The 23454-nt window shown below is 39.5% G+C and overlaps 1 protein-coding gene across 1 annotated transcript in view; it reads right to left on the bottom strand.

The window, feature by feature from the left end:
* Window positions 1-23454, bottom strand: part of LOC124770302 (tectonin beta-propeller repeat-containing protein) — a 209901-nt gene that overhangs the window by 154809 nt on the left and 31638 nt on the right. Inside the window, exons 3-7 of the mRNA XM_047249192.1 lie at window positions 21159-21311; window positions 20202-20294; window positions 18430-18610; window positions 12629-12849; window positions 10432-10838 (exon numbers count right to left, since the gene is read on the bottom strand). Coding sequence (XP_047105148.1) covers window positions 10432-10838; window positions 12629-12849; window positions 18430-18610; window positions 20202-20294; window positions 21159-21311 — 1055 coding nt within the window. The remainder of the gene's footprint in view (window positions 1-10431; window positions 10839-12628; window positions 12850-18429; window positions 18611-20201; window positions 20295-21158; window positions 21312-23454) is intronic.

The following is a 23454-nucleotide window of genomic DNA, read 5'->3' as shown; positions in this document are numbered from 1 at the left end:
CTACTGACGGCCTTGGGAGAGCCAGTCCTGACAAAACTCTACCATCTGGTGAGCAAGATGTATGAAACAGGCGAAATACCCACAGACTTCAAGAAGAATATAATAATTCCAATCCCAAAGAAAGCAGGGTGTTGACAGATGTGAAAATTACCGAACTATCAGTTTAATAAGTCACAGCTGCAAAATACTAACGCGAATTCTTTACAGAAGAATGGAAAAACTAGTAGAAGCCGACCTCGGGGAAGATCCGTTTGGATTCCGTAGAAATGTTGGAACACGTGAGGCAATACTGACCCTACGACTCATCTTAGAAGCTAGATTAAGGAAGGGCAAACCTACGTTTCTAACATTTGTAGACTTGGAGAAAGCTTTCGACAATGTTGACAGGAATACTCTCTTTCAAATTCTAAAGATGGCAGGGGTAAAATACAGGGAGCGAAAGGCTATTTACAATTTGTACAGAAACCAGATGGCAGTTATAAGAGTCGAGGGGCATGAAAGGGAAGCAGTGGTTGGGAAGGGAATGAGACAGGGTTGTAGCCTATCCCCGATGTTATTCAATCTGTATATTGAGCAAGCAGTAAAGGAAACAAAAGAAAAATTCGGAGTAGGTATTAAAATCCATGGAGAAGAAATAAAAACTTTGAGGTTTGCCGATGACGTGGTAATTCTGACAGAGACAGCAAAGGACTTGGAGGAGCAGTTGAATGGAATGGACAGTGTCTTGAAAGGCGGATATAAGATGGACATCAACAAAAGCAAAACGAGGATAATGGAATGTAGTCGAATTAACTCGGGTGATGCTGAGGGAATTAGATTAGGAAATGAGACACTTAAAGTAGTAAAGGAGTTTTGCTATTTGGGGAGCAAAATAAGTGATGATGGTCGAAGTAGAGAGGATATAAAATGTATACTGGCAATGGCAAGCAAAGTGCTTCTGAAGAAGAGAAATTTGTTAACATCGAGTATAGATTTAAGTGTCAGGAAGTCGTTTCTGAAAGTATTTGTATGGAGTGTAGCCATGTATGGAAGTGAAACATGGACGATAAATAGTTTGGACAAGAAGAGAATAGAAGCTTTCGAAATGTGGTGCTACAGAAGAATGCTGAAGGTTAGATGGGTAGATCACATAACTAATGAGGAGGTACTGAACACGATTGGGGAGAAGAGAAGTTTGTGGCACAACTTGACTAGAAGAAGGGATCGGTTGGTAGGACATGTTCTGAGGCATCAAGGAATCACCCATTTAGTATTGGAGGGCAGCGTGGAGGGTAAAAATCATAGAGGGAGACCAAGAGATGAATACACTAAGCAGATTCAGAAGGATGTAGGTTGCAGCAGGTACTGGGAGATGAAGAATCTTGCACAGGATAGAGTAGCATGGAGAGCTGCATCAAACCAGTCACAGGACTGAAGACCACAACAACAACAACAACATTAAACTTACTCCAGCATTATCCTAATTTATTTTGTATTTATAACCCTGAATTCACCTGACCAGAAGTCTTGTTTCTCCTGCCACCAAACTTCACTATTTCCCACTACATCTACCTTCAACCTATCCATTTCCCTTTTTAAATTTTCTAACCTACCTGCCCGATTAAGGGATCTGACATTTCATGCTCCGATCCATAGAACGCCAGTTTTCTTTCTCCTGATAACGACATCATCCTCAGTAGACCCCGCCCGGAGATCCAAATGGGGGACTATTTTACCTCTGGAATATTTTACCCAAGACGATGCCATCACCATTTAACCATACAGTAAAGCTGCATGCCCTCAGGAAAAATTATGGCTGTAGTTTCATCTTGCTTTCAGCCGTTCAGAGTAGTAGCAGAGCAAGGCTGTGTTGGTTAATGTTACAAGGCCAGATCAGTCAATCAAATATTAAATAGTCAAATAACATATGAAATTTACGACAACTTAAAGAAAATGCACATGTATTTTTTTTCCATTGTATTACCTCTCAAATGTCATATAAATGAAGTGACTGGGTGGCAGTAAGGAGGAGGCTGGAGCGGGTGGACTGGTAGGGGGAGGGATAGTAGAGTAGAAGTGAGGGACAGTGAAGTGCTGCTGGGGAGCGCACAGGGAGAAGATGGAAAGAGGTTAGGGCAGCTATGTGCGTTTGGGAGGTTAGACAGAGGACAGGGGAGAGGAGATTGGGGGTATTGTTCTATCCCCAACAAAGGCCTTGTTGGCCGAAAGCACATTTTATGACAGTCTTTTTGTTGTGCCTATCTGCAACTCAGCATCTCCACTATACGGCGAGTAGCAACTTTCCTTTTCATAATATTGTTACATTCCACCCTGGATTTTCCATTGTTCAGTTACATAATAGACGCATAAAACTTATCTTGCATTTAACTCTGAATTGCCACAGTCATGTACATTACTACATGCACATTATGTTGTTTTAATAGCCATATATAGATGTACAAACTTTAAGTAAATCCATGATCCCAACATCGTGGTCTCCCCTTGTGATATCCTTTTTTGTATACTCAGGCCTTTGTTAACAGTATGCTGTGTGGCACTGAGTCATACGTTTCCTGTAAATCTAGGAATACTTAATCTGCCTGATGCCCTTCACATTGCAGGATATCGTGCAAGTAAAGAGCAAGTCGAGTTCTGCTTGAGCGAAGCTTTATTTGTAATTGGCTTCTAAGCACTGGAACTTTCACTGTAATTTCACTGTAATTTGAATCCGGACCTCTTCTGGTGTGTTTTATCCATTTTTCTGCTGTGGAGCACTTGCGTAAAGTTCATCAATCGTAGTGAAACTCTTTCCATGGAAATCAATAAGAACAATCCTCTTAAAGTCAAGAAACACTAGTGGAAGTCTTTGTGGAAGACGAAAACAACTTGGCCTTTTTGGTGAAAAGCAACCAGTTTCCTCCTACTCATTTCATTACTGCTTAATTTCTGGTGTAAAGTGGTCCACTCAAGTCACCACACTAACAAATTAGTGCACAAAATCAATAGGAACTTTTTTTTTAGTGGCCCAAACATTGCTGAGAATTTCTTTTGGAGATTTGCTCTTTATTATCATTCAACAAATTACCATTCATCTAACACAAAGGTTTCTCTCAGTCAACTCTTGGCATAGAATAGACTGTTCTCTTTCTTTATAAATAATTAAGGAGTAAAGGGGGCAACACAAAATGACGAGACTGCAGTTCAGGAGTTCTGTTTTGTGAGGAATGGACTGGTGGTACCTGAAAATTTGAAGGTCATTGTGAAAGGAGGGTGAGATCCAGAGAAGGGAGTTTTTATGTTTCAGTGATCTCCCACCACTGACCACTCCATCCATACCTCTATCATACCTCTATCCATATCAGCCCACTGACACCATCAGCATTACCTGTGTTTTGACAGCTGCGATCCCTTCGTCGGAATTTCCTTTCCCAATATGCTGAAGATCTCACAGAGGCCTCTCCAGGAAGGCTCTATCCGTCACACCTAATCCTCAAACAGATTTGCAGCGCCATATCCTCCCACATCCCTAATCCTCCCACCACCCAAAAGAATCAGCCAGAAAGGAGCCCCATCCCAGATCAGACCAACTGAACCACGGCCTTCGTCAGGTATTCGACTGTCATTACACACAACAGTGAGGGACATAATACTGTACCTTCTATCAAACACACAGAGAAAACCTAAGGAACTAAGTGAGTAATGATCACTTGAGAATTTAACTACAAAATGTGAACTAATAATGATTAGCTGGTTACCAAAAAGTTGCCATTTATAGGTATGCAAACATCCTGTTTTCAAATTAAACTTAAAAAAGAGGAAAGAAAAATAAGGTTTTAACATTCCATTGGCAAAATGGCTTTGAGAGATGGAACAGAAGCTTGGATTGAGCACTAACAGCTGATTGTGGTTTTTCAAAGCATCCAGTTGGGCATTTCAGCAGTCACAGAAAACCTCAATCTGTGTGGTCACACAAGATTTTGAATCTTACTCCTACCAAATGTGGGTTCAGTGGTTTTGTTGTCGCACCAACTCAATCTGTTATACATTAAGGGAACACTGAAGGATGTCGAAGATTAAGAGTTTACATCCTGTCAGTGAGGAGGTCATTATAGATGGATTACAAGTTTGGATTGGGGAAAGAAATCAGCAAAGTCCTTTTCAAAGGAACTACTGTGGTATTAGTCTGGATCAGTTTAAGGCACCCATGGGAAATATAAATCTGGACAGTCACTTGAGGATTGAAACTGCTGTCCTCTTGAATGCGATTTCAGTGTCTTACCACTACATTATCTCAGTTTGTAATAGTCAATGTCAATAGTCATCTTAGTTGTATCTCCTCATCACAGCAGATAGGATCCCTCCCAATCCGGGGTCTGAGTGCCCTGCCCCTCCTTTCCAACCTTTCCAAACTTCCTCAGTCTACTCCCTCTGTCTTCCCCAAAGGAGTTAACAGTTACAAAAGCTAGGATAGTTTATTCTACTTTAATTTGTGTTTATATGCAGTACTTGCAGTTTTGCCCCCTGGAGATAAAAATGGTCAGCTGTTCCATCTTATTGTAACATTACAGTGCTATATTCAGCACACCACCAGTCATTTTAGAAGCTAGTTAGTTAGTTTCATGTTCCTTGGGTCATATGCAAGATGTACCATAATGATGTGGAATGAGTGATTTTACATTCACATCAAAAAATAAATTTTGTAAGTATACTTACATACCGAACATCTATAAGTTTTATTATTATTATTGTTATTATTAAATACACACATGGGAGTTAGTAATTTCTACCCATCACCTTCTACACATTACAATACCAAAAATTCTTCAACAAAATAGGGGAAGTTGTCAAGTAGAAATTTTTTCAGTTTGTTTTCAAAATTTTATTTTGCTGCCTGCATGACTTTTGTATCACTGTGTAACTGATCAAAAATTTTACTTGGAGCATTGCACACCCCTTGCTGGGCTAAAGACAACCTTAACATAGACTGTTGAATGTCATTTTTCCTTCTGGTATTGTAATTATGCATATCATTGTTCCTTTTGAACTGCAGTGGATTTTGTTCGAACCTATAATAAACTCAACCCAGGGATACCATTGGGGTGCACGTTGAGTGAGGTCTCACACCACACTCCAACTATGGAGGTTCAAGATTGCATGTAATAGATTTACAACAAACTTTCTAAGGGAATAAATGTACTGTGAAGCAGTAGCCAGAAAGCCCAACTCCTTAAACATAACAATGAAAACAATCATTTTTTAAAAAAATAATGTAATTGGATAGATAAAAAAATCTACTACCAAGCAGCAGCGGAACGCACACACAAAAGAAGATTATAATTGGGAAAGCTTCCAGAGCCAGTGGCTCCTTCTTCAGGCAGAATGGTTGAAGAGAAAGGAAGTTGGGTGAAGGAGAAGGACTGGAGAGATCTAGGAAATGGGGTAGAGTTTGGGAAAGTCACCCAGAATTGTGGGTCAGGGGAGACTTACCAGATGGGATGAAAAGGAAAGACTGATTGTTGGGGACTGCACCACTTGAGATTTGAAAACCAGAGAGCTTAAAGGTGTAACACAGGGTAATATGCAAGACAGAGATTACTGCTTAAACATTATGCGCAAGTTAATAAAAGTGTAGAGTGAAAAGCTAAGTGCATTGTGCATAATAGAGGTGGGAGGGGGATGGTGAAAAACAGACATGTAAGAAAAGAAGGATGTAGAAAACTAAAACAGAGTGACAAAAGGAGTAGTTACTGTGAAGAAATGCTGAGATGGAAGAAATTAATGTAAATTAAGGCCAGGTGGGTGGCAAGAACCAAGGACACGTTATAGTGATAGTGCCCACCTCCTGAGGTCTAAGAAACTTGTGTCTGGGGGAAGAACCCAAATGACAGGTGTGATGAAACAGGCACTGAGGTCACAACTGTCATGTAGAGCATGCTCTGCAACAGGATATTGCATGTTCCCAGTATACATCCTCTGTCATCCTAACTGATGATTTGGTGGTAGTCACTTTGATGTAAAAGGCCAAAAAGTATTTACGCAATAGCTGGTATATGACATGTTGTTTCACAGGTAGCTCTCCCTTTGATAGTATATGTTTTGCCATTTACAGGGCTAGTACAGGAGGTGTTAGGAGGGTGTATAGGGGAAGTCTTACAGTGGGAACAGTCACAGGGGTAGGAGCCACAGGGAAGGGGGATCAGTGCAGAAGGAGCATAGGGTCTGACAAGAATATTGTGGAAATTGGGAGGTTGAGAAAAGCTATTCTAAGTGTGAGGGCAAAATCTCAGACAGAATAGATATCACTCCAGAGTGTGATTTTAGGAAATCATGGCCTAGTTGAAGTAGCTGATTAATACATTCCAGTCCAGGATAACACTGAGTCACCAGTGGTATACTCTGAAGTTGTTTTTTGGGGGTATCAGCAGTACCAGGATTGGATGTGATGGCTTTGGAACCTGCTTTGGAACTAGGTTGGTGGGGTAATTGCATCCAGTGAATGCTGAGGTGAGAATGGTGGTATATTGCTGCAAAGAGCCTGCATACGAACAAATGTGTTTGCCTTGGATGCCAAGGCTATATGGGAGGGAACGTTTGACATGGAAAGGATGGCAACTGCCAAAATGTAAGTTCTGTTGTTTGTTAGTAGGTTTAATGTGGACAGTAGTGTGTAGCTCGCCTTTGGTTTGGATGAAATCAACATCAAGGAAAGTGCCACAAGATTTGGAATAGGACTGTGTGAAATTTAACTGAGAGAAGGTATTTCGAGATTCCAGGAATTTTAACAGGTCGGCCTCATTATGAGTCCATATGGTAAAGATATCTAAACCAATTCAGGGGTTGAAGACTTATGGATCCCAGGAAAGCCCCCTCCTAGCAACCCATGAAAAGGTTGCCACAGGAAGGAACCATCCTGGTTCCCATGGCCGTACCCCTGATCTGGTTGTATGTCTGCCCCTCATAGGTGGGTAGTTGTTGGTAAGCATAATTTTGGTTAAGGTGAGTAGGAAGGATGTCACAGGTTTGGAATCAAGTGGATCCTGGCCGATGAAATGTTCAGCAGCAGACAGATCATGTACGTGGGGGATGTTGGCATCAATGGTGACAAGCAAAGTGTGTGGTGGGAGTGGGACAGACACAGATTTAAGACAATTTAGGAAGTGTCTACATCTACATCTACATGGACACTCTGCAAATCACATTTAAGCGTCTGACAGGGTGGTCATCTAACCACCTTCACAATAATTATCTATTATTACATCCTCGTACAGTGTGAGGAAAAAATGAACACCTATATCTTTCTGTGCAAGCTCTGATTCCCTTATTTTATTATGATGATCATTTCTCCCAATGTAGGTCGGCTCAACAAAATATTTTCACATTCGGAGGAGAAAGTTGGTGATTGAAATTTTGTGAGAATATTCTGCTGCAACGAAAAACTCCTTTGTTTTAATGATGTCCACCCCAAATCCTGCATCATTCCAGTGACACTCTCTCCCCTATTTCGCAATAATACAAAACATGCTGCCCTTCTTTGAACTTATTCGAGGTCCTTCGTCAGTCCTATCTGGTAAAGATCCCACATCGCACAGCAGTATTCTAAAAGAGGATGGACAAGTGTAGTGTAGGTGGTCTCTCTAGTAGATCTGTCACATTTTCCAAGTGTCCTGCCAATAAAATGCAGTCTTTGGTTAGCCTTCCCCACAACATTTTCTGTGTGTTCCTTCCAATTTAAGTTGTCCATAATTGTAATTCCTAGGTATTTAGTTGAGATTACAGCCTTTATATTTGACTGACATATCGAGTAATTGAAGTTTCATGGATTCCTTTTAGCACTCAGGTGGGTGACCTCACACTTTTTGTTATTTAGAGTCAATTGCCAATTTTTGCACCATACAGATATCTTTTCTAAATCATTTTGCAATTTCATCATGTTACCTTCCATTAGGAAAGTAGGTGCACTCAGAGACTGTGATATTATTTACAAATTACAGAGCACAGCAATCAGCCGTCCTTTTTCTTTTGCAGGTTTTATTTTGCAAATCCAGATTTCGGCTAGTGCATAGCCATTATCAATGCACTATTTTCTAGTCAGTTCCCTGTTGTTCGGGTGTCAGTCACAGTTCTTTGAATTCAGAGAACTGTGACTGGCACCCAAACAGGAACAACAGGGAACTGACATGTATCGAGACTAGAAAATAGTGCATTGATAATGGCTAGGCACTAGTTGAAATCTGGATTTGCAAAATAAAACCTGCATTTTGTAATTTGTTTTAATCTTCTCATGACTTTACTAGACAATAAATGACAGCATCATCTGCAAACAACACAGCTGCTCAGATTGTCTCCTAAATCATTGTTATCTTTGATACAGGAGGGAAGTCTCTGTACTATGGGTTGTTAGTACTGATCAACTAAGGCAGATATTCATTTGGTGGGTGCTGTGAAGCCAGCAACTATAGGACAGTGAGGATGATTGGGTTTGTGGATCTTAGGAAGAAGATAAAAGATTGGGGTGTGTGGTTTGGATGGGGTGAGAAGTTCTATGGATTGAGGTGTTAGTCCTTGTGAGGGGTCTGAGGTTTTAAGGAGGGACTGAAGGTCAGTTTGATCACACGGATGGGATCTTGATGGCAGACACTGTATGTAGAGGTGTCAGATAGGTGCCGTTGACCTTCACTAACATACTTCTTTCAGTCAAGTACCATAGTGATAGATCCTTTGTCCACTGGGAGGATAATGATGGAGTCATCAGCTTTTACGGAATGTAGAACCTGGAGTTCTGCAGAGGACAGGTTAGGGTCATGATGTAGGGACCTGAGGATGGGTTGTGAAACAGTGCTGGTTCTTTGATGGCTTGTAAGGGATGATTTTGAGATAGTGGTGGTGGATCAAGTTGGGATCATGGTCAGAACTGTTCAAGGCAGGGTTCAATGGCATATCTGCTGTTCGAAAGGTTTTGGGATTGGGTTGCAAAGTGATATTTCCAGTTGACATTACATGTGAAGGAAAGTAGGTCCTTCACCATAACAGCATGATCAACTGTAGGTTTAGGGCTGATACTGAGACACTTAAAGGACACAGATAATTCAGGAGGGGAGAGGGCTTTAGACAAGAGGTTGAGCACACTGTACCGCTATGACTGGTTCTTGTGATTATAATAATGCATGTAAAGTTCTGGTTAGAAATAACGAATTATTTAGGAACAATGACATGACTCACCAGAAGACAGAACAGGTGTATGAACAAAAGGTACAGTTTTGCTTTTCTAGCTTTCAGAATGAAATTTCTTTCTCAAGCTGTAGAAGAAAGACACACACACACACACACACACACACACACACACACACACACACACACACACACACACACACAAACAAAAAAATACACTATTGGGAGGGGGTGGGCAGTGAGTTACCTTATGTTTCGGACCGGGAGGTTACTGGAGTGAAGAATGTGCTGTAAGAATAGCCCCCATATGTGCAACTAAGGAAAGCTAGTGGTGCTTGGGAGTGTCCAGATGGCACGGGTTATGAAGCAGCCACTGAAATCTCATATGTTGTGCTCTGCTGCATATTGTGTCACTGGGTGGTCCACCTTGTTTTTGGCCACAGTTTGATGGTGGTCAATCAGCCCGACAGTCTTAACTTTGGGGATCTCACAGGAGGCCTTTGATAAGGCCATTGGCACAAGATCCCCACAGAATAACTTTATCTACCAAGTTCATTTTTGACTCAATCCACATAAGGCCAAGCAGTGAAAGGATGAAAAAATTTTGGCAGAAAGAAGTGGTATGTTAGATGAAATTTCCTCTTCAGATGGACACAACAGACAGAAATTCCATGTAAAGGCAATGATAGCTAATCCTGGGTAGAATACCAATAATGGAAGCAGTAATGTTAACTATACACTGCATAATTGAGTGGTAAATAGGCATGAAAATATTGTTAAAGTTTTTGGACAATGTCCCCCTCCACCTCCACAGCTAACTAGCACAGAACACACTTTCACAAGCACAGGTACATTGTCCCGTGTGAGTAGGAAAATTAAATGACTATATGGTAAGCTGCGACAATGTGTGTGTGTGTGTGTGTGTGTGTGTGTGTGTGTGTGTGTGTGTTTTATCTGTATCAGTCATCCCAGAGCAGAACATTGTTGAGCAATGTTTCCACAACCTCAATTATATGGTGAATAGTTACTTTCACTCCTTTCATTATCAACAACAAAAGTGACTGGTTATACAAATTCTTTTGAGTTGCAACTACTACAATAACAGAATACTGCAATGAGATTTTTTTACTGATTCCTGTAATGCACTACTAAAAGTAGATAAACAAATGCGGTAATTCGATCTGTTATTGACCACAATGCAATTACTTTTATATAACACACAAAAAAGCTATACACCAAACTGATAAAGAAAAAACGAAGTCTGTTTTAAACATGCTTTCTCACCTGAGATGGCTAGCTTCACTAATAGAATCCTGGGATGTGGTTGCTGTAGAAGGGGCGCCATTTGAGCTACGTTGTTGCTGCTGCAACCTAAGTGATGTGGGAGTAGGTGCAGAACGGGATGTCTCTTCCCATTCCCGCAGTACACCACAAGTATCAGAACTGCTGTGACGCTGAGCCAGAGAAGTCCAACTGCGGACACGCTGTTTGGCACCTCCTCCTCCAGTAACACTGCCACACACACTATTTCGATGGCTTGATCCTGCACCTGACCAAAGGCTAGCATTGCTGCTTGTTCGACTCATCTGCATTGGAGCTTGTATAGCACGCCATTTTCGTCCAGTCGGATCTGATGGTAGCACTCCAGTGCGGAAATAAATTGTTCTGTCTTCACTTCCTACCGCCCATACCTATCAGAAATGACATAAGAAAAAATAATTAACTAAAATGTATAATGTGAGCTTTTCCAGACCATGATACATTACCATTCTTAGTTTTGTGGCCAGCCAGTGCAATGTAGGTGGCACAGGTGTGTGTGTGTGTGTGTGTGTGTGTGGTGTGTGTGTGTGTGTGTGTGTCCTAAATCATTTATCATTTGTAATAAAAACTTTTTCCAAAGGTGATAATTTTGTTTTGCCGTGGATTACACACAAATATTATTAGAGAAGACCTGTGTCATTTTCTAGAGAGACAAAAAAATATAAAGAATATAAACCCCATAAGTTACTTAGATTTCAAATTGATAAGGTGCCCGTACTTACACATCATTACTGATTTTGTCCTAATTTAAGGTATATGTAGGATTTGCCTAGAAATGAAAATGACAAAAGTAGGAGTTACAGATGGACAAGAACTTAGGACGGAAAAAAAAATAAAAAAGCAGCAGGTGCAGGCTGGGTGAGGCATGAGCTATTTATATTAGCTTAGACTTGCAACAGCAGTTAGAGCAGCGAAAAGAGTACAGAATGGTAATCTGACAGTTATGGGTTTAAATCTATGTACAAATATTAATTTTATTCCTTTTTATTTTAAATTTTTACATTACTTGTACTGCAGTATACTGCATTTACTAAGATTTTTTGTAAGAGGCATGAAAAAGAGAGGCTAGGGAAAATTTGGGTTATTAAATAAACTTCCAGGGAGGGTTGTAAGGTGTACACAAGAACTTTTTATATGAAATTAGATACTTTTATTATTTTAGATTTGAAGAGTTACAAGTGCTGGAGGGACATTCATCGTAAAAACAGGAGAGGCAGAAATTCTCTTGGCATCTTGCAGAGGTGATAAACATATCATTTTTACAATTACATGGGTTGAAAGTTCTGGTTGAAAATTATGAATTATTTGGGAATAAAGGAGATGACTCACCAAAAGGTAGAAGCTAGCTTTCAAAATGCTTGTGTCCCTACACTGTACTCAGTAGATTGAGGACAGAGAGAGAGAGAGAGAGAGAGAGAGAGAGAGAGAGAGAGTGTGTGTGTGTGTGTGTGTGTGTGTGTGTGTGTGTGTGTGTGTGGGCGCGCGTACGCGAGCTTGTTTTTCCTACAGCTAGGAAAGGGAAATGCATTTCAAAAGCTAGCCACGCTCTGCATCTTTTGCTTGCGCACCTACTGACAAAACAGCGCTTGTGCCTTACGTTGAGTCAACTCCTTTACAATTACATGGTTGTTTTAAAGTTTATATAGAAATACAAAATAGTTTACACTAGTAAAATGTCTCTCACTGATGGTACATATTGTACTCTTGCTTTTCTGCAAGCCAGACTCAAGTAATGTGACAATATTTCATTTTGATATGAAATTTTGGATTTAGGTTACAATAGTTTTTTTCAAATACTTATGAAAAGCTTGGGAAACATGTGGAAAATAAAGCTGAAATTGATGTGTTGATATATTTCTCCATGTTGGACCTTCGTAAACTATGGCCATTTAAAAATTTCAATAACAATAAAATAGTCAATATGCTGTCTGAACAATGAATTTTTAATGTGTGCTGATAGCAAATAAGTCTTCACTCAGTATGTATGATGAACTTTTATACACAGGAACCATCCTTTGAAGATTTTAATGTGTGACCATTTTATTTTAAATGTCATTTCACAACTTTAGGAAACAAGCAAATGAGAAATTTTTGTTAATTAAAAAAAGAAAAAATCTCTCTCATGTGAACCACAATAATCACACACAATGACGAAATTTACCTGGTCATTTGGTGCAACAGATACTAGAGCCATGTTGCCAACCATCTCAACCCAACCAGTCCCAGTTGCTGCCTCTTCACTCACACCACAGCTTTCTCCTCTAATGCCTTTGCGAAACCAAACACGATGATCTCTTGTTACAGCCCAAACAGCACTTGTGCCAACAGACACTTGAGAAAGTTTCCCTTCCTCTGGTGGAGCCACTTCAATCCAGAATTCACCTACAATTTATTAGAATTTATTAAAGAAAGTTGCACATAACTACATTTACAAAGATTACACTCATGTATATGTTCAAACCATAAACTAACAAATACTTTGTAGCTTATCACTAAATTTAAATATCATTAATCACAAGAGATTTCAGAGACTTTAGTTCAACACTGGATGAAAATTTTGATTTATAATTTAGCATGATTCTTCTCTTCTGATGAGACAAATTTGGTGGTTTCTTCATGTTTGCGCTGTCTATCTTTCTGGAGAGATCAGTATTACAGCAACAAATATTTCTTTCACAAAATGAAAGTTGCTAAATTAGAAACTAAGATTGTCTTCTGACAATTGAGCAATGGTTCTGAAATGCATGCTGGTTAATGAGTATTAAAATTCAGTAACTTTTTAAAACAGTGTTTAGTTACTTATTTGTAATTAACATGAGTTTATATTTTTTTTTTCTTTCAGTGATGTTTTATAACCAAATAACTGTTTCAAAGCAAGATCTCAGTGTTGCACAAAACTGTCATTGTCATTCACAACTTGATCCACAAATCAAACTACAAAATTCTGATTTAATTTTTATATGAAACTGTAACAAGTAAAATAGATAAGATGAAATATTACATAAAACCTCTGATTGTTAATTTCTATGTAAATGGTATCCAAACAATCATTTTCTATTATGAGCATACTTGAATATAATGTACATATTAAACAATGTGAAACCAATTACATGACCATATAATATAATTTGACAGACAAAAAAATCTACTCACCAAGTGGCAGCAGAAAATGAATATAAAAGAAGGTTATAATGAGGAAACCTTTTGGAGCCAGTGGCTCCTTCTTCTGGCAGAAGGGTTGAAGGGGATGGAAGAGAGTGAAGGAAAAGGACTGAAGAGTTCTAAGAAAAGGGATAGATTTCGGAAAAGCCAGGGGAGACTTACCAGAAGGGATGAGAAGGAAACACTGATTGTTCCGGATTGCACCGGATGAGATTTGAAAACCTGAGAGCTTAAAGGTGCAAGACAGGATAATATGCAAGACAGAGATTTCTATTTGAATATCATGTACACCTTAATAAGAGTGAAAAGCTAAGTGCATCAATCCTCCTTGTCAGTCTTTGTTGGCGTCATGTGCTAAAACGTTCATTTATTTATATTTATCACCAAGATTAATCAACATCTTGCACCTATATCTTTTCTAGTATTGATTTCCATGCATGGTATGTCTCTCCTGACCTGCAGTTCTGGGTGATTTTTCCAAAATCAATCCCTTTTCCTAGATCTCTCCAGCCCTTTTCCTTCATCCCTCCTCCTTCACTTTCAACTCTTCTGCTGGAAGAAGGAGCCACTGGCTCCAAAACCTTGCCTAATTATAACCCTCTTCCATGTGTGTGTTCTGCCACTGCTTGGTGAGTAGAATTTTTATGTATCCAATTACATTATAATGTCAAAAATTGATTGTTTTCATTGTTACTATTAGATGATCAGTTTTTTCATACACAGAAAAATAAATTATTACCAAGTTCTGCAAAGAAACAGGGAGCAATATTATTAGCAGAACTACATAAAACTCTGCCTGGCAGCAGAAAAGGCAAAAGGAACACACAAGAAATTTTGCTTTTGTTCTGCTAGCTACGATTGAATATTAAACTAACTGCCTGAAGTAAGAGAGATCATCATCATCATCATTTAAGACTGATTATGCCTTTCAGCGTTCAGTCTGGAGCATAGCCCCCCTTATACAGTTCCTCCATGATCCCCTATTCAGTGCTAACATTGGTGCCTCTTCTGATGTTAAACCTATTACGTCAAAATCATTCTTAACCGAATCCAGGTACCTTCTCCTCGATCTGCCCCGACTCCTCTTACCCTCTACTGCTGAATCCATGAGTCTCTTGGGTAACCTTGCTTCTCCCATGCGTGTAACATGACCCCACCATCTAAGCCTGTTCGCCCTGACTGCTACATCTATAGAGTTCATTCCCAGTTTTTCTTTGATTTCCTCATTGTGGACACCCTCCTGCCATTGTTCCCATCTACTAGTACCTGGTTCATGGTGTGGGTTCCTGTAGTCATGTCCTAGTTCATGAACCACGGGCAACGTATGAGTGGCCAAGTAAGTGGTCCCGACAGTCGGGATACCAGTTACTTTGGAATAAGGCTGGGCATCTCGGACATATTCTGAGTCGTGGTCACCTTTGTGCTCATACGGCAAAGACTACCAAATCCACCGGTTAGTCCCTCAGCCGTTAGGGGTAAAACCCAATGGGACTCGGGGCAAGTAAGGCTAGCAACCTGCTTCCCTGGTACTTTAAATATGATGCTGGCAACAATCAGAGCAAAATTGCCGTAAGAGAGATATCAGATGCAAATCGCAGGAGACAAAAGAAAAGTCCAGACTTTGAAAAAGGACTGATTAAAGCTACTAGATGGTTACTATTTACCTGTATCTACATTTACACGTACATCTATATCTACACTCTGCAAGCCACCTATGGTGTATGGCAGAGAGTACTTTATGCTGCAATGTCACTCTTCCTCCCTTTTCTTGTTCTAGTTATAAAGGTGCACAGAAATAAGGAGTGTAGATAAGCCTTTGTAGGGAGCCTTTTACTAGTTAAAGAAAGGCAACAATCAAATGGAAGTATGAAGGATGCTCAGCACTGGAGCGAGATCTAAAAAGTTAACACAGGATTACATATTACAACTGTGGCAAAATGCATGGGACACTCCAGGCAAAGACAGGAAGAAATATGAGTTTCTCCCTAACATCAGGGAGAAGCTACAAATGAAATTTCTTACACTACTGAGTGGACTGATACATTACCTGACTAGCAATGGCCTGAATGCTACATATCTATACAAAATCAAATGACAGTTGAATGATAGCTGCACCTACAGCAGTGTGGGACTGCACGCTCTACGAAGATATGGTGGGTAATATCAGTCTGATGCTACTGTAGCTCAAAGCATGTGAGCAGCCCATAGTGGCTTGCCTTTTATGTATTCTGCTTTACAAATTTGGTGACTAAAGCTTTATCGCTTGATTTTTAGTTTAATACATGACATGCCAATTTGAGAATTTTATTTCTGATGAAGGTATTCATAGCAGTGCCGAAACCTGGGTCAAAAGCCTCCTTTTTTGTGACCAAGGGCTGCTATTGCTGCTAATTTTACTTTGTAAATGGTTGCTGATCTTGCAGCCATGTTCAAAACTTTAAAATAAAAATAAAATGTATATGAACGCAGCTAATGCAGAAAACTACAAGGTGTACAACTTTGCTTCCACTGTTTGCCGATAGGTAACGACAACGGTAAGTAGAGGTCGAAAGAAACAGATCGCAGACATCAGGCAGTCGGCTTGGACCTCAGTCAACATAACCTCATTCAAACATTAGTCAATTTGTGTCTGCATCATAGAGTTGTTCTTGACTGAAAATGTCAGTTTACGAGCCTAATTCTCTTCATTTGCGGGAGGTGTTACTCTTTTGTTTCAATATGAAGAAAACAGCGGCTGAGTCTCATCAAATGCTCTCAAGTACATATTGTACGGATGTTATTAGTTAAAGAACATTTTGTGAGTGGTTTTAACACTTCAAGAACAGTGATTTTAATGTCGTAGACTGGCATACTGGTAGATGAGAGAATGTTTTCGAAAATGCAGAACTGGAGACATTGCTGAGTGAAGACTCACGTCAAATTCAAAAAGAATTGGCATGATTAGTGGGAGTGACACAGTAAGCCAGTTCAGAATGTCTTAAGGCTAAGGGCATGATTCAGAAAGAAGGAACTTGGGTCCTGTGTGAGCTGAAATCAAGGGGCATTGAACGACGTTTGTGTGTTTGTGAACAGTTGCTTCAGAGGCAAAAATGGAAGGGATTTCTGCATCACATTGTGGCTGGGGACAAAAAAGTGGTTTCATTATGATAACCCTAAATGCAAAAAATCATGGGGATATCCCAGCCATGCTTCCACGTCGATGGCCAAACCGAATATGCACGGCTCCAAGATCATGCTCTGCATTTGGTGGGACCAGCTCAGCGACTTGTACTATGAGGTGTTAAAACCAAGTGAAACAATCACAGGTGCTCGTTATCAAAAGCAATTAATATGCTTGAGCAGAGAATTAAAAGACAAACGGCTGCAATACAGCGAGAGGCATGATAAAGCGATTTTGCAGCATGACAATGCTCAGCCCACATTGCAAAAGAGATCAAAACATACTTGGAAACGTTAAAATGGGAAGTCCTACCCCACCCACCATAGTCTCCAGACATTGCCCCCTCCGACTATCACCTGTTTAGATCAATGTCATAGGTCCTGCCTGATCAACACTTCTAATCTCATGAAGGAGTCACAAATTGGATTGATTCATGGATCACTTCAAAAGATGAACAATTTTTTCGACGTGAGATTTGTACAATGCTCGAAAGATGGGAGAAAGTAGTGGCCAGTGACAGAAAATACTTTGAATGATACATGTGTAACCAATTTGTTTCATTAAAGCCTCAAATGTTGGGGAAAAAATGGTGGAAGCAAAGTTGTACACCTTGTAAACTCTTTTAAGATGTTTATCATAGCTGTGGACATTGTTCCAACTAAAATATTTCAAGGATCGCCTTGCTGGACTTTGACTTTATCTTTGACTTGTTTGCCACGAGATGTTGCTGCACAGCAAAGTGTTCCATCATGTTAGTAAATAGCTTGGCTGTGTGCTAGTGTTTGTACTAAAGCAGATATCGTGGATGCAACAATTAAGTCTGGCCAACCATCCACTGCTCATGAAATTTATTACAGTAACCCAAAGCATAAGTGTTTAATGAGTTACACACATTGCTCAAAAATTGTTATAAAATCAAAATTTTATTGTATACAAAATAAAATGGGCATACAAAATGACTAATGAGTAAAACTAATTTCTTTTGTTAAAGTCACATTACAATCCCACTATCAATTGGTGTATTAAATCCAGTCTCTATCCTAACACTTAACAAATCAGACTCCAAAGATCTATTGAACATTACTGAAATCATTCATTAGCATGAACTGAAACAAAAGTTCAGGAAAAAACGATGAAGTGTCCAAGAGCTCCACTTGCCTGCTTCACACTCCCTGTTTCATAATACTTAAAATTATACTTATTGTTTTGTGTGTCCAGATCCTGGATTCACATTTCTAAATATTTTTTATTTTCTCGGTGGCTTCAGTAAAAAGGGGAGCACGAAAAATATTTTCTTCTGGCAGCTGGAACCCAGTTTCAGCTATCATTTCTTTCTTCCATCTAAACTTTTAGTTCCACTTCTAATGAAGCAGCCACAGTATTTATAACAAAATACAAAATCACACATTGAAAACTACAGCCAAGTTGCGCTTCAACTTCAAGATGGAAATGTTAGTATCAGAAACATAACTAATCTAATCATTCTGTGTGTTATTTCCTCAAATTATTCCACACAGTAGTTTTTGTAATTCACAAACAGTACAATGGTCGTAACAGTGTAAATCAACTGTAATTTCCTTACTTCTAATGATTTTCATTTCACACTGAATGAATCCATTCCTCACAAACTGAAAACATACCTGTAGTGTTCTCTCTAGTGACACCAGCTCTTACAAGAGCTCTCCCATTCCAAAGGACTGCCCATACAAGGCCGGTAGGTCCAACACTAATCTGGTTCACTTCACATCCTGGGGGAACAGGTATTGCAGTCCATCGTTGTCCTTCAGGAGCTGTAGTGCTCACACCGGTGCGAAACATGACCTGCAAGCCCTGCAATGCTCATCATAGGCTACTCTTCCACACTGTAGCACAGAATGCATTTCAATGATTTCAGCAGACTGTTGTAACCTGTTGAGTGTCTCTGCAGAGAAAACAATCTTTTCATCTCCTAAAACTGAGCCAAAACTTTTCTAGAGAACCTGACTCCCTGTTCTGCAAAATCTACTAAAATCAAAGTGATAAACTACTTTCATAAGAAATTAATGTCAGCTTACACTAACTCCGCATTAAAAATGAATATAACTGTGGATCACTTGCCTGTGACTGGTCATAGCCTGTTATAATAAGTGTTATGACTTTGTGTTAGTAAAACATACACCTGCAACTTGTCAGTCATGTTCACAAACAGCTTTAGAAAATTATATGAAACTTATGCACATATTCAGACAATTTTCCTAACATCATATTTAAATTTAATCCAAGTTGTCTCACCTCATTTAGAAAAAAAGAATAGCATATAATGAATTGGGGAGAAAAGACTTTTGTGGCACAATCTGACAAGACATTTTGTCTTGTTAGTTGCATATATATTCTATATTTGCCCACAATGTTAAACAGTGTATGTGGATTTTGAACAGTGTGTGTAGTTCAGAAAAAAATCGCTAGTAGGGACGACCCAGATGGCTCAGGTAGTGTAGCAGCCTGCCCAACCCCCCACCCAGCACTTCCTATTTCAATCCTCTCACAGGTTTAACTTACCAGATCAGGGGCTGGGCCACCTGTGAAAGTGCTCATGTCACTACCTGCTCTGCTGCAACCACTATACAGATTTTTATATTGGTGTGATTACCAACCAGCTGTCCAACAGGATGAACAGCCATCACCAAACTGTGACCAAAGGCAAAGTAGACCACCCTTTGGCACAATATGCAGCTGAGCTTAACATGCTTGATAAGCCATCTGGATCCTCCCCTCCATCACCAGCCTTTCTGAACTATGCAGATACCCTTACAACACTTTCACCACTACCATAATTATCCTGGCCTCAACCTAAGGTAATTTACTGTCCCACACACTCCACACAACAGTTTCCACCCCCTCTGCGCTATCATCTCCTCCCCACTCATGTCTTCCAGCCTCTTTGTTTGCCACCCTCTGCCAATGCACCTACCCATCTTTCCCTACCCCTCTCCTTTTCCCTCCTCCCCCCCCCCCCCCCACCCCAACAACCTACTGACACTGTGCCTATCAGCACTGTAGTGACTGCACATTCTGCCAGTCAGTGTTCGTCTGTCTCTCCATGTGTACTCTACTATCCCTTCCCTTCTCCCCCCTCCAGCTCCAGATTGCTGCTGCCACCCCACATAATAGTTGCATTCTGCCCTGAGCTCCCAGAGTGGGCAGTCATTTGTGCATGAGGTGTGCTTGTTTGTGTGTGTGAAAGGTTCCTTAAAAAGATTTGGTCTACTTTGTGTGTAATGCATGTTCCTTTCTTTCCTACATAATATTGTATATTACTAAGTATTTATCTTAAATATTTGAAAATTGGATACCATACAACAGATATGTGCACAGAGAAACAGCCCTATGTACCACATCTATAAAACAATGCAAAGAGTTGTACAATACTAACTCGTCCATGTGCTGTGATTGCCCAAACGAGAAGATTTCCTGCTGCTGCTCCAGGAACATTTTGACCTCCAACTGAAACATCTATGAATGGTTCCTGTGGAAACATAAATTTTATTTAGCAATGTAGCTTTTAACGTTAACTATAGTATGCTTGTACACTGACTTAAAAGTTCGCATGTAGTTTAATAAGTAATGGCAATAACATTCTATTCATTCCATGAATATTACTGTTTCCTTAAATACTTTTTACATGTCTGTTCGCTGCCACTGAGAACAGAAATTCTTTCTGGACTTATTTGAAAGCAGACACAATAAATAATCTATATTACAAAACTGTTGTTGTTCTCATTATTTTCCTATGTATATACTGCAATTAAAATACAGGTGTGCAGAAACGAAGACTAACACTTCTTTGGCCAATTCTAATCCCAGTGCATTACACTTTTATCTTGAATAAGCCATTATCTACAATTAGTAACTGTCAAAGTTGCTTGTGCTCAGAAGTTAGTTGACTACTCGGGGGGTGTTTGGTTAACTTTTCAATGTTAGGATCTGTACTATTTTCCCATCTGTGAGATGGCATATGGTGTCAATACAAAACAAAAATAAATATTATGAGAAGCTCAGTAATCCCTGTACTGTAACAATGCACATGCAAGCAATAATTTCAAGATTTTTGCATATGACATATGTCAAGACAATACTTTCATAAATCTAAGGCAATAACTGGTTCTAAAACATTATCTTGATCAAAAATAATTTCATGGCCCTCTGTAACACAGTCTTCTTCCCATATAATACATGTAACTGATGAAACATTAACCGATATTCTGCCAGTTGTTAGGGAACTTCCTGATGATACTGTTATTTTGTAAGAATTATCTAGGAATTTTACAAACAAAAATATTAGTATAACTGTTTTCTGCAATTAAAAATGAATAGATCTATTTGCATATACCTGAGTGGGATCTTTATGCAGTGGAGCAACAGCACACCAAGAGTTCATGGCACTATATCGTCGATACCTCACCCATTTTCTACGTCTAACACAGGATTTCCACTGTTTCTTCGCATGGAAATTTGCCGGAAAGTCAACTGCATATGTCCAGCCCTGTGCACAATATAAAACTGTTGCAACAAAGCAGGAAACATAAAATAAAAATAATGATAGTTCTAAAAAGCTAATGTTTATTAAGTCCCCAATTATGGTCTTTGTCATCCCCCAACAATTTTTGTTTAACATTTCACTAACTGGTAAGCACTGTGTGAATAAAGTGATAAATTGATGAAGGGTAGTGGTAAGGTCTTATGGGACCAACCTGCTGAGGTCATTGGTCCTGATGAAGGGCATGGATGCAATTACCTGATGATGCATACTGTTATAAAGGCATTCATTCAATTGGAATGATACAGCAATAAGCGTGAAAACAAAACCTATTATTATCAAGGCATAAGGGCAAATACTTTAAAAATAGTGCGCGCGTGCACGCGCCCACACACACACACACACACACACACACACACACACTCCCTCTCTCTCTCTCTCTCTCTCTCTCTCTATCTATCTATCTATCTATCTATCTATCTTCTTAAAAGTTTACATAACATGTGAGCTAAAGTTCATAATGTAGATGTTAAAACACAACCGATACTTATGGCTAACTGCACACTGCCGACCCCTCAAACTGAAAACTTTGTCCAGTATTTGGTAGAATGCACAAGTCATTGCCATCTTTAAGAAGGGCAACAGAAGTGATCCACAAAACAACTGTCCAATATCTTTTACAGATTATTACAACATATTCTGAGTTCAAACTTAATGAATTATCTCAACAGGATGACTCCTCCATGCCAACTTAGCATGGATTCCAAAAATCTGTCATGTGAAGCTCAAGTCTCAATTTTCTCACACATCATACTGAAAGCAATGGATCAAGGCAGTTAGGAAGACGCAGTATTTCTTGAAAATCATTTGATTTACTACCACACCTCCACTTATTAATGGAAATATAATCATGTGGAGTATCAAATGAAATTTGCATATAGAGTGGGGACTTCTTGATAGTGAGGACATCTAAGATAGTCAATGACAGATGCAAAAGCAACCACGGGGTGTTCCCCAGGAAAGTGTGTTGGCACCTTTTCTGTTCATTTTCCATGTTAAGCACGTGACAGACAATACTATTAATAACTTCTGACTTGTTGCAGATGAAGCAATTATCAGTAATTAAGTACTGCCTGAAAAAAATCTGCACAAATATTCATTCAGATCTTAACAACATTTCAAAGTGGTGCAAAAACTGGCAGTTTACTTTCAATGTTTAGAATGTAAAATTGTGCTTCACATGCAGTATCCAATGACTACAGTATCAATGAGTCACAATCAGTGAACACATACAATTTGTAAAGATACGAAGTGGAATGAGCACACAAGTTTAATCGTAAGTAATGCAGGTGGTAGATTTAGGTTCATTGGTAGGGCATTGGGAAAATGTAATCCATCTGCAATTAGGCTATGAGATTCCTTCTAAAACACTTGTCTAACCACCCTAGAATGTTGCTCAAGTGTGCGGGAACTTTTGTGATAGTCAATTTAGATCAACAAGTTCATTTATTAAAACTTGTTGTTTACAATGAGATACAAAACAAATGATGTATTGTTCATAACTATTGTGAATTGTGTGGGACTACAAATGGCAATTGGCAACAGCACAACTTCAATTACATTTGTGGGAACCATTCATGTGTGAGGCTGAACTAAGTCCACTGAAGTAGAAGTTAATAGCAGTAGCCAGATGGCACTGTATTCAGATCCCAAGCAGACCTGATTGGGACATGAACAGTCGAACCAATAACAGGTGAAGTGTAGAGTCATTGACAATACTTTAGTCAGCTGTGGAGGTGAACACATTCACTTATGCACATAAGTGAGAATGGGCCAGCAATCACTTGCCATTAAGTCAGCTGGCTTGTGTGCTCACATGACCTGCTGTCCAGAGATGCTGTGTTATTCTCCCCTCCCAGTGACACTGCTGGACATGGGTGGAGTGCCAATAGTATGGCACCATCCATCAATATGTCCTGTTGGGATTTCAAGTAGACCCATACCAAACAGATCTATCATATAATATCAAACATATACAAAGAAGGGCACTAAGTAAGGTCACAGGTGCATTTGAGCCATGAGAGGTTGTCACAGAGGTGCTGAGAAACCTAAATCGGCGTGCACTTGAAGCCAGATGCCATATTTCCAA

Source organism: Schistocerca piceifrons, chromosome 1, assembly GCF_021461385.2.
Source record: "Schistocerca piceifrons isolate TAMUIC-IGC-003096 chromosome 1, iqSchPice1.1, whole genome shotgun sequence".
In the NCBI taxonomy this organism is placed as follows: domain Eukaryota; kingdom Metazoa; phylum Arthropoda; class Insecta; order Orthoptera; family Acrididae; genus Schistocerca; species Schistocerca piceifrons.
Note: the sequence above shows the minus strand (reverse complement) of the source record. Positions and strands in the feature narration are given on the sequence as shown.